The 12,409-nt window shown below is 41.1% G+C and overlaps 1 protein-coding gene across 3 annotated transcripts; it reads left to right on the top strand.

Moving 5' to 3' along the window:
- The first annotated feature begins 2,425 nt into the window (after positions 1 to 2,425).
- On the top strand, positions 2,426 to 10,223 carry PTTG1 (PTTG1 regulator of sister chromatid separation, securin). 3 transcript variants are annotated; one of them, XM_060006817.1, is made up of 6 exons: positions 2,426 to 2,485; positions 2,944 to 3,044; positions 3,396 to 3,577; positions 4,922 to 5,015; positions 9,176 to 9,334; positions 10,087 to 10,223. In XM_060006817.1, exons 2-6 carry the CDS (start codon positions 2,954 to 2,956, stop codon positions 10,164 to 10,166), a joined length of 606 nt encoding a protein of 201 aa, XP_059862800.1. In that variant the 5' UTR covers positions 2,426 to 2,485; positions 2,944 to 2,953; the 3' UTR covers positions 10,167 to 10,223. The 3 variants fall into 3 exon arrangements, with proteins under 3 accessions (XP_059862800.1, XP_059862798.1, XP_059862799.1); XM_060006815.1 differs by having other exon boundaries at positions 3,393 to 3,577; XM_060006816.1 differs by having other exon boundaries at positions 2,475 to 2,501; positions 3,393 to 3,577.
- Positions 10,224 to 12,409: the final 2,186 nt, after the last annotated feature.

Genomic DNA, 12,409 nt, shown 5'->3' with positions numbered 1-12,409 from the left:
TAAAGCCCATGATACCAAACCTAGATTTAACATCTAACGTAATCACAACTTCAAAATGTAATCCCCAGAAATGTAATCCAATCAACCAGTTTGGAATTTCCTGGTCAGTACTGAAGAGGTAATATGTCATGTGGACCCTTTCTATCATCCCCTCACCCCCACCCTGCCTCTCAGAGGAAGAAGAGGCAATCAGCTGTAAAAACCTTGCTGTTCCTTGCCCCCTTCCCCGCCCCCCAAAGATGTCCCAGCCTAAAAATAAGCCTTTCTATTATTCTGCTAATAGCTCCATGCCCCACCCTTCTTCCTACAAAAACTTTTCAGCTTGTACAACCCCTTGGAGCATGCTTCTGGTTGCTAGGTGGGATGCTGTCTAATTCATGAGTTGTTGAATAAAGCCGATTAGATCTTAAAGTTTACTTGATTGAATTTTGTTTTTTGACAGTGTCATGCAGATTTGGTTTCAAAATGAACACTTTTGTGTGTTGATGATGTAATATGGAGCTGAGACATTTAGAAGGAGATACAGGGAGGAAATAAGGGGAGGGGTGGGGATAAAGGAGAAAGGACAGAGAAGGGGCAAAGAAGTTATGCATTTTTTTGTCCTTCCTCTTTTCTTCATGATGTCCAGCATTTAATAAGCACTCAATAAATATTTGTTGAATGAATGAGACATTCAATCAATTTTGGTCCTGAAATGCCAGGGAAGATGGAACAATGAACTGGCATATGTTTCAAACCATATCTATGCCAGGTGTAGTGCTAAGCCTTTTGTCAAAGAGTAATGTAGGCTCAACTCCTCTCTCCCAACTTACATGCAAGTTAAAAAGTATCTGGTGACCTGTTGGGAGTACAGTTTGGATGACACAGGTCACCCTTGGTCTTTTGAACTGATTTCTTTATCTTGTTCAATATATTTCTATTTATTGTAGAAAGGAAAAGGTTACCAACTTTTTCAAGCACAATTTCTCCCCATATCTTGGAAATTGGAATTCCTTTTGTATATCTTTATTATTCCTCTGATCTTTTTCTCTTGTTCACCCTCTGTCCTTCCCCCACCAGCTTTGATGAATATATTGTTGAGATATTAAAAGTTTAAAATAACTCCCTATTGGGACTCGCCTGGCGGTCCAGTGGTTAAGACTCTGCGCTTCCACTGCAGGGGGCACGGCTCGATCCCTGGTCTAGGAACTAAGATCCTGCATGCCATGCGGCATGGTCAAAAACAAACAAAAAAAGTCTCAATTAAATGATAGAAGTTTAAAGGAAGCCTGAATTTTGTACTCATTAGGTCATTATTTTGTTCCTAAGTCAGATTCTGTATAACAGAGACAGCATCCTAACCTGAAATATTGATGATAGTCTTGCAATTAGGAAATAATCAGTCCATTTTGTAAAAATTGAAGTTTAATGGATTTATTATATTATATTAGTTTCAGAATCAGTCCATCTTAATCACAAGCACCACAGAATGACACAAACACTGCCGTTTTATCTACCTGTACTTTCTTAATTTTTAATTCTGCCCTGCTAGTATTCACTAGACCTAATATAGGTTTTTTTCCCCACCGGACTATATATTGACTGTATATGTATTTTTTATTTTATTAATTAATTAATTAATTTATTTATTTATTTATTTATTTGCGGTACGCGGGCCTCTCACTGCTGTGGCCTCTTCCGTTGCGGAGCACAGGCTCCGGACGCGCAGGCTCAGCGGCCACGGCTCACGGGCCCAGTCGCTCCGTGGCATGTGGGATCCTCCCGGACCGGGGCACGAACCCGCGTCCCCTGCATCGGCAGGCGGACTCTCAACCACTGCGCCACCAGGGAAGCCCTATATATGTATTTTTTATATCTCTAATTGAAATACAACAATTATGTATCCGTCTCCCTTCCTCATTTTCCCGATGACTACAATGCCTTTCCTCCAGTGCTGCCCCTTCTTTTTGATTTGATCTGCTCTATTTACTCTCTGGAAAAATAGTTGATTAGTTGAAGACTTTAGGAAAATAGTTCTGTCACCACCTCACCTTGACTTTTTGAACTTCACAATCTTCTCATTTGAAAACGTCTTGGACACCAAAGTGTCTCGGGAAAAAACAAACTCCAAAAACCAACTCTGTATCTTGGTATTACAATAATCATCATAATTATTTATTTCTTGGAATTAGAGACCATATTTACTCCCCTTCTATTTCTGTGGGGAGCAGGTTAAAAAACAACTAGAAATCCGTGATCAAGGTGTCAGCGTGTTTGATATTTCTCCTCCCGGGAAACTAGCGACAAAGTTGCCGGGGGAAGCTTTCGGGGCGGAGCCCAGGGAGCTTATGTTCCTACCATTGGTTCTTCCCGGGAGCCTCCTCCCCACTCCTGCCCCGCCTCCTGGACGGATGAACCAATAGCGGCGTAAGTTGTGGTTTAAACGCCGAGACCCGCGCGACCGCTGGAGATCGTGTCTCGGAAGAGTTTGGCTGTTGTTCCCGACGTGGGTGAATGGAGCGGTAGCGAGTGGTTGGGCGGGAGGGGTCCGGCGGGGTAGGAAGCGGGGCTGGAGTGGGGCGTCTGGGAAGCGGGGTCCGTATGTCTGGGAGCCGGGGCTGGGGATTGGGGGCTGGGACTAACCCCGGGACGTCTGTAGCGCCCAGCCCGTGAGCCACGGCCTTTGGACTGCGTCCGCAACCCACGGCGGTTCGGTTCCGATGGGTAGCAGGGCCTGTGCCAGTCCCAAACCGCCAACTCTTCTGGATCTTAGGGCCCCTGACTCAGGCTTCAAGAGTTAAGAGCTGGATTAAGTGCCTGTCGGCTCAAGATCGGGCTTCTCCCTCTGCTTAGCTCTTGTTTTTGCATAGACGTGCCCAGGATAGAAAGTGGGGTCTGTGCTACACCTTAGGTTCTTTCATCTTCCCTAACTCCCAGGGTTTAATGAGTATTTCACACCCCTAGGTAATCCAGAATGGCTACTCTGATCTATGTTGACAAGGAAAATGGAGAAACAGGCACCCGTGTGGCTCCTAAGGACGGGCTGAAGCTGGGGTCTGGGCCTTGTAAGTATACAGGCGGCAATCAGGTACACAGGTATTGTGAATCAGTGGTGGGTGTGGCCTGGAGCTGGGGGAGGCATTTAGTATACATTGCCAGCAATTGGAGTCAGGTTTACCCAATACTGCTACTACCAGGTTCTTGTTATGGGTCTCTTTTTCATGTTCAGTATCTTAATGAGATTATTTAAGAGGGTACTGAACTGAAGTACTGTTACGCATAGGACCATGCCGCTGTCGAAAAGGGGTTAAGTTTGGGTGTGAGAATTAGGCCACGTTTATAGGCAAGGTCAGCCTTCAAGTTGCACAGGCGTTTACTGCTGGAATAATCTCACGGTAAGACTTTTTCTTTAGCAGTCAGAGCTTTAGATGGGAGATCTCAGGTTTCAACACCACATGTTGGCAAAATGTTTGATGCTCCACCAGCTTTACCTAAAGCTGCCAGAAAGGCTTTGGGAACTGTTAACAGAGCTACAGAAAAGTCAATAAAAACTAATGGACCCCTCAAACAGAAACAGACAGCCTTCTCTACCAAAAAGGTAAGTGTTGGCTATAAATAAAGATGCTGTTTAAACACTTCAGCACTTGTGACTCTTAAAATGACTATTGGCATCCTACCCGACTTTCTCCTGTGTGAACAGAAAGAAATAGAAGCTAGCAAACATAGTTTAGCAGAAGAGAATCATCATACTGTCTTTGTGAACTTCCCCTGTAACTCAAAATCACGTCTCAGTAGCAGCTAGTGAATTTTTTTTGCCTCACCTGCCCTTAATGAGTGTCTTGAAGCAGATTGATTGGTAGAATGTACTTACAGATTAAAAAGTACTGAGAGGGAGGGTATTTTGCAAGAGGTCACGTTGCTAATATAACAGCTCAGGTGCTGCCATCCTTCTCCCCTCCTTCCAGAGCAAGCACCAGTTTTTTAGGTTATAACGTGGTAGCATGTTGACCTTGGTATGTGTGTTTACAAACTGTAGGTTAGTGCATCCTAGACTGAGAGGACTTGGCTATGAAAGATAACTTTAGCATGTGGATTAACACTTCATTTTACTAATTGTTTTGTTTAATGTGTATTAGGAAAAAACAACTAGTACTTGATCTCAAACTGAGACATGTGTGGTTTTAGGACAAGGATGTCTTTTTAAAAAAACTGAGTTGAGTAAGAGAAATGTTAAAGGCAAGTATTGCAAGGATATAGCAAAAGTGATGAGAATCTGACAGAATTGAAATGTGGGAAACCTTGCCTTAGGGATTTCCTCTAGCCATGCACATGTGACGTAAGCATAAATCAAGACTATGCAGGTTTCCATTTTGGCCCACCATTGTGGACTGCCTGCCAATTCCAGACCAGGGAATTATCCACTGTGGGCTTCTAAAGTCCTTGGCTGTCTTTGGCTGCCTCTTACTCTGTGTATTTGAGGAACACAAATTGGTTTTTAAAATGAACCAAGCAAATAATTTAGGTAACACTGATGGACACACCAACGGAAAATTATATTTCCAACAGCCAAAAATGGCTTCCAGGATTAGCTTCTGTTCTAGGTGATTCATGCCCATTTTCTCCTTTGTTAGGTTGGGTGATTGAGTCAATTAGTTCTGAATTAACTCCACTCTGCATTTTGATAACTTATGCTAACAGGTGCTGATACTTATATTTTAGAATTAACTTTTGAGCCATGATATTGGAATTGCTTGCTGAATTGTATTTGTGTGTAATTTTGAGAATGAAGGATTATGGTTTCTTAGAAGTCAGCATGAAATTGAAAACAATTTAAAATGTGGTGAAGCAGTCATATGTCTTAAAGAAGCCCTATGATCTCTTGTACTAATCAGTTGACAAGGCTTCCGCTCTCACTAATGTATGTTTTCTTGGGTTGTTTTAGATGACTGAGAAGACCGTTAAACCAAAAAGCTCTGTTCCTGCCTCAGAGGACACCTATCCAGAAATAGAAAAATTCTTTCCCTTCAACCCATTAGGTAATATCTTTTGGTATCGCACAAATGCTTTAGCCTTGAGTTTCTCTCAGGATCCAATTCAAATGTAACTTGATATAGCTATGAATAAGACATGTGATCCAAGACTGTAACAAGGCTGTCTGAATCTGGGTTGCTCTGAACAAATACACTTGTGAATTTATTTGTAAGGTATAATCTTAGGTCAGAAGAGGAATCCGAGCTAAGATGTGGAAAACATTGTTCCTGTCCTCAAAAGCTAACCACCTAGGGGGAGATTACACCTATTCAACGTTATGGGACAGTCTTCTTAGAAAACCATTTAGAAAGAGGGCTCTATGTCAAGTTGAACAATGCCTGAGGGCTTCCCTGGTGGCTCAGTGGTTAAGAATCCGCCTGCCAATGCAGGGTATGCAGGTTCGAGCCCTGGTCCGGGAAGATCCCCCATGCTGCAGAGCAACTAAGCCCATGCACCACAACTACTGAGCCTGTGCTCTAGAGCCCTCGAGCCACAACTACTGAGCTCGCGTGCCTAGAGCCCGTGCTCCGCAATAAGAGAAGCCACCGCAATGAGAAGCCTGCACACCGCAATGAAGAGTAGCCCCCACTCGCCACAAGTAGAGAAAACCTGCGTGCAGCAACGAAGACCCAACACAGCCAAAAATAAATCAAATAAAAAATAATTAGAAAAAAAACAACTTAGTTTCTTTCTAAGCTAAAGCATTTAGTCAGCAATACTAACTATATACAAGTTGTGAATCCAACCCTTGCTTGTCCTATTTCTCCACAAGCACATTAAATATTTCTAAAAAAACTCCCCAAAAAACAATGCCTGAAAAATCCACATAGCCAGTGAAAACGTGCTTTGTTTTACTCCTTCAACCTGCTATACGTATCTGAAATATTTTCTATTACAGAACCAGCTTTTCAAGCTTTAATTTACTCACATTTGAGGAGAGGCTACCATACGCCAGGCACGAATAAACTTGGGATGCAGTGGTTAACAAGACAGGCCCCACCCTGAGAAGCCCATGATTTGGAGGGAAAGTCAGGCACTGAACAAATCATCTCACTTTGAGTGTGAGCAAGGAGAAACACAGGGCCTGTTAGGGGGACTGAACCTAGCCTGTAAGAGCAGGGAAGAGTTCTCTCAGGAAGTGACACCCAGTGGAGTCTTGAAGGATATAAGGAGATAGTTGGGTGAAGAAAGGATAGGGCAGGGCAAGAGCACTGTAGCAGATCAAAGTGTGTGCAAAGATCCTGAGGCAGAAAAAAGGACTGGAGTGGTTCTGGGAAGCTGAAAGGCAGAGGTGAAGGATGGTACTGGTGAGGGGGTAGGGACAAATCACACAGGTCCTTTGAGATTTCTGAGCTGGATTTTTTGCCCTTTGATCCAAAGAGTATTTAATCATTCCAGTAGTATACATCTAGGTTGTTTCTGGCTTTTATATATTACAAAACAGTTATGCAATTATTGTTGAGAGTTTGTGAGTCTCTCTGGAGAGTAAACTCCAAGAAGGATTGCTGGGTCTCAAAGCTGTGTGATTAAGTTTTGATAAAATGTGGTACATCCGTTCTAATGATTACCATTCAGGAAAATGAAGTAGATTTATGCATATTGACCAGGAAAGAGGACTAAGATATGCTGTGTTGGAGGAAAGAGATATTGCTAAGTTGCCTTCCAAAATAGGAGCATAAATTATTGAAGCCACCTTCAGTGGATGAGGATGCCTGCTTCCCCTGTAATCTAACTGCAAATGTTTTAAAGCTCTAATCTTTATCAGAAAGGTAATTGGTATTTTATTGTTTTAAATTGGGGTATATGAGTGTGTCTGACCATATTTGACTATTGGTCATTTATAGTTTTTTAATTTTCTGTTTGTATCTTTGTTTTCTCTTGATTTTTGTGACTTTCTTACACTGTGTGTATGTGTGTGTAAGTGTGTAAAGAACTCTGTGGATAAAGGTAATTAGCCCTGTATGTTGCAGACTTATTTCCTCTGGGGTCTTTTGTCTGTTTATGCTTTCCTTTACAATTCAGTGTTTAAATTAAGTAGTCACATATCACTCAATTCCTTTTTGAATTCTGAGCTTTATCAGTCTTGAAAAAGAATAGGCCAATTCCTAGTATTTAGGCTTTAGAGAACTTTTGCACTTCAGAATATGATGGTTCTCCGTCCATCTTTGTTCTTAGCTTTTGAGAAAATGCTTAAATTAACCTCTTGGGGAGTTTTGTTAAATTACAAATTAAGTTTTATGACTGTGATCAGTCTGTTCAAATTGTCTGTTTCTTCTTGATTACCTCTTCGAAAAGAGGCAAGACTCTAATCCTACTTTTGTACTGTCAAGAAAAATTAGTTGTTTTAAATAATTCCTAATCTGAAAGGCACTTGGATTTTAAGAAGAAATGTTGCCTAAAACAGCATTTCTTAAATTTGTTTTAGGACTTTTACACTCTTACAAATTAGTGAAGACCCCAAAGAACTTTTGTGTAGTGTTTATGTATTCTATATTAGAAATTAAAATTGAGAAATTAAAAAAGAATTTCTTTAAAAAACAAACACATTACATTAATGTACATAGCTTGAAACAAAATTTTTTTACATGTATAAATTGTGGGAAGAATGGCATGGTTTTATATTTTTGAAAATTTGCTTAATTTGGCTTAACATAAAACAGCTGGATTCACATGGATTCTGCAATCTGTTGCATCTTGTTTTGGTTGAAGTATATGAAGAAAATCTGGCCTTATGCAGACATGTATTTAGGAAAGAGAAGCATTTTAAGTCTTTTTTATTTTTTTTGCTGTATGCGGGCCTCTCCCTGCTGTGGCCTCTCCCGTTGCGGAGCACAGGCTCCGGACGCGCAGGCTCAGCGGCCATGGCTCACGGGCCCAGCCGCTCTGCGGCATGTGGGATCTTCCCGGACCGGGGCACGAACCTGCATCCCCTGCATTGGCAGGCGGACTCTCAACCACTGCGCCACCAGGGAAGCCCTTAAGTCTTTTAGATAAGTATAGATAGTTTCTTTGCCATTACACTAAAATTCAACAAGTGGCTGTTTCTGTAGGCATAGTTGCAATGTGGAATCCAAAACTGTTTCAGTAAACATTGTGTGCTCTGACAATAAAATCCATTGGTCTGTTTTGCATTTTGAAGGTATCTTTTATCCTGCATTTATCACCATTGATCATTTAGAAATACGGGTACCCTGGGAAATGTAGGTCATGTTGAAATGTTTCATTATGAAGTATCAAAAGCACACTCATTAATATCACCGCTGATCTAATCAGAAAAGTCTTCAGTATTAGGAAGCTCTTAAGCTAATGCTTACAGATAAGTTTACTGATATTCCAGTTTTTTTTCCCCTTGAAATTGTGAATTTTATCATTGGCAACAAATACCGTTTCCCTTTAAGTGGTAGACTTCTTTCATTCCTCGGAGAATAATGTGCAACACATATCCAAGGCTGAGTTACCACAGTTTGTCTTTCAGTTCTTTCAAGTAAATGGTGTCCAGGAATAAGGCCTCTAGTTTAGCTTGCAAATCAAATAATTGCACGAATCTTTTTTTCTTGGAAAACACCATGGTCCTTCAGTATGCGGTAGGTGTGTTTTGTGGCATACTTCACATCATATACAGAATACTAAAAAGACATGTTCTCAAGGGTTGAGAGCTAATAAAATTAATACTGTTTACTGCATGTGGTAAAGTAACATTATGTGAAACGCATTTTTTACTGCAAGTGAATGGCAGCGAGGAATATAGTGACTACTAAGCATAGTTTATTGCCACTGCCTTGATTCACGCACAGCTGTTTTCTCTACCATTGCTTTTGGACCATCATTGTAAATGTCAACACAGTGGAAAAAGGTATTAATATTATTATAAAAAATAGTTTGAGGGCTTCCCTGGTGGCGCGGTGGTTGAGAGTCCGCCTGCCGATGCAGGTTCGTGCCGCGGTCTGGGAAGATCCCACATGCCGCGGAGCAGCTGGGCCCATGAGCCATGGCCACTGAGCCTGCACGTCCGGAGCCTGTGCTCTGCAACGGGAGAGGCCACAACAGTGAGAGGCCCGCGTACTGGAAAAAAAAAAAAAAAAGAAAGAAAGCTTGAGCTCATGGGCCCTGTGAAAGCTGACCACCCTGAGGAATGCTGCCCTGACAAAGTACTTTTCTGTGGCAGATTTCGAGAGTTTTGACCTGCCTGAAGAGCACCAGATTGCACACATGCCCTTGAATGGAGTGCCTCTCATGATCCTCGATGAGAAGAGGGAGCTTGAACAGCTGTTACACCTGGGCCCCCCTTCACCTCTGAAGATGTCTCCTCTACCGTGGGAGTCTAGTAAGTGAACGAGTGCCCTTCTAGAAGGTCTGTAAACAATTTGTGTCATAACACTTCCATTACCACGGGAACAGGTTGCGCAGAAGGTTAGCCTGTAAGTAATTTCTATCCTTCAGACTGCAGGGATAAGGTTTCAGGATAATGAAAACTATTCTCAACTGGTACTGCTTTTTAGTCCCAAATGCCCAGTAAAATTGTCATTCTGGAATCGGGACAGTCTTAGATACAGGCAGAACCAGAGGAAATTTAGTGTGTAACTTCTTATGTTATAAGCTGAAGTATAATAAACTTGCTTGGAATGAGAATTCCAAACTACACCCAAAGCTCATGTAGGATCAAGACCCACGTAATAGCATCAATTGGCAAACGTTTACTGCAGAAGCTTTGAGGTCTTGGTTCAAACTGGTGGACAAAAGCCATCATCAGTATGTTTTCTATTTGTTCTGATGGAATACCTCACACTATTTGCTCAATTGCATTAATGATAATTGTTGGCCCTTACTTGGGTCTCTAAGGATGATGGAATTTCAGGTACTTCTATGATTTATCTCATAATGAAGGTTAATTCTATGGCCACAGCCACTTTCCAAGAAATAAGTGAGAGCGGGTATGTGTGTGTGTAGGTGGGGCGGGAGTAAAGATTCCTTAGACAAAGGGAAAAACAAGAATTCATGATTAAGAGCGACAACTAGTGTGTGTGTTGATGGACACGAGGATTTGCAGATATTGAACAAGAAATTCCTGTTTTCTAGATCTGTTGCAGTCTCCCTCAAGCATTCTGTCGACCCTGGATGTTGAATTGCCACCTGTTTGCTATGACTTAGATATTTAAATTTCTTAGCACTTTATAGTCTGTGGGTATGTATTAATAGTTTGTATTAATAAAGCAATTCTTTGTTTAACAAACTCTTCCTAATATTGTGGTTGGTATTGTTTGGAATTTGCTTAAAACAGTATGAAAACTAGTAGATGTGTTTAACAGACAAGAGTCTATAATCTGACAAGAGAAGTTTGTCCAAGTTAAAAAACTTTCCCTGAAACCCTCTGCTTTGTCTTAACAGCTTATTTTAGAAGCTGCCACTGTTTTCCCTGAAACATATACCCTGCCATGTGTACTTTACTACCTTTTTGTGGCCATTAACTAGTGACAGTTAATAGATCTCTTAATAGGAAGAGCTACTTCCAGCTCATTGTGTCTGTTGCTAGGCATTCTTTATTGCTGGTTCTGTTTAGTTTCTAATGCCTTCAATACTCTGTATTCAGTGATCAGAATTGAAAAGCTCTAAATCTGAGAATTCTGCCTCCTTGAGCTCTTCAACTGGGTTCTTTGAAGACCACAGCAGATAATTTACTGATAGTAAGATCCACTTTCTACCTATAGGAAACTCTATTTATTTGCTAGCTCTGTGTTGGGAATTGTTTTTAAGTCTTTAATAAGCATTATTGTGTTTCATGTTCATGACCCTGTTTTTCAGATGAGGACAGTGAAGCTCAGAAGTTCACTGATATATCAAAGACACGAAGAGCTAGAAAATGATAGAACTGGTATTTTGATTCCATAACTGAGATTGGAATCAAAATATCAGATTGCTCACGGATTTTCTCTTTTTTCTTTTGGGCAGAGGGGCTGGATGATGTTTTTAAAAAATTAATTGTTGCCATCATTTTAAATTAAGAGTTTCACATATCTTTGGTTTTAGAGCTTCTCTTGGAAAAGCAGACCTGTTTATAGTAGGCCCTTGTTTCCAGCACTTGGTGGAGTGGCTGCCTTTTACGTGAAGTGTGGGTTTTCTGTCCTCTGAACCCTATGTGAGATGGTTGGAGGGAAGAACTGAAGTATTCCTCTTTCTCTCTTCTGTGACTCAGCCTATTTAACTCATTTAACTTGCCTGGGCCAGGCAGCCAATTGAATTTGATCCTTGCTAAATACTAACTTATATAGGAAGGCTTTCTCCTGAAACATCTGTAGCATCTATAGTCAAGTTAGAATGTGAGCCTTTTCTTTTCCATTGTTATTAGAGGAATCTGCAAGATATTAGGCATGAAACACTAGGAACACATATTGACTCTGATCCTGAGTTTAAAAATTCTTTTTTTAGTTTTATTTACTTAAGAAAAATGAAAAAAATTTTTTGGCTGTGCTGCTCGGCATGCAGGGTCTTAGTTCCCTGACCCTGGATTGAACCCATGCCCCTGCAGTGGAAGTGCAGAGTCTTAACTATTGGACTGCCAGGGAAGTCCCCTGACTTTCAAACTTTGACCCTGTAAACATAGCTGAACCAGCCTGGATTTCTGAAATTAGTAGAAAGACTTCTAAAAGAGAATAAAGTAAGACAACTCGGCACTTGACTTTAAAGGAGAGGATTAGACCTTATATCCTCAGGTATAATAGGGCCACTTTGAAAAGCAAAGCCTAGTTTTGAGCGACTTTCATACCCTACAATATATTTAGAAACTTTGGAAAGTGGTTTGTTGTGGTGGAGGGAACAAAGGGCTGGGAGCAAGGCAACTGGTCAGTCCTTTACCAGTTAGTTACTGTCCTTGGTCAGACCTGGGCACAAGTGATCTTCTCTTCACTGCTGTTAGTCAGACGCAAAGTGCTTAATATTTGTTGACTCTGAGAATTTTAAACAGATGCTTTTCCATTAATATAGATAATTCTTTTTGTGGGTATTGTTGCTGTTTGTAAACAGTTTATTAAGTAGCATGTGTTTGGCTTCATTACTTGAGAAAGCTTATGAGAAGCCCTGTTTGGAAATCTAATCTGTCCAAGCAGTAATACTGTAGGATTAAAGTTTCTTTCAATCACAGTTCCCCTGCACTGGACTGAAACGTGCTCTTACCTACGTAAGGTTCATCCACACCTAACTTCTTTTTAAAAAAAAAAAAATTATTTATTTATTTATTTTTGTCTGTGTTGGATCTTTTTTGCTGCGCGCGGTCTTTCTCTAGTTGAGGCGAGTGGGGGCTACTCTTTGTTGCGGTGCACAGGATTCTCATTGTGGTGGCTTCTCTTGTGGAGCACGGGCTCTAGGCATGTGGGCTTCAGTAGTTGTGGCATGCAGGCTCATTACT

This window comes from Delphinus delphis, chromosome 3 (genome assembly GCF_949987515.2).
Source record: "Delphinus delphis chromosome 3, mDelDel1.2, whole genome shotgun sequence".
Taxonomy (NCBI): Eukaryota; Metazoa; Chordata; class Mammalia; order Artiodactyla; family Delphinidae; genus Delphinus; species Delphinus delphis.
The sequence above is the reverse complement of the archived record's forward strand: the minus strand, read 5'-3'. Positions and strand labels throughout refer to the sequence as shown.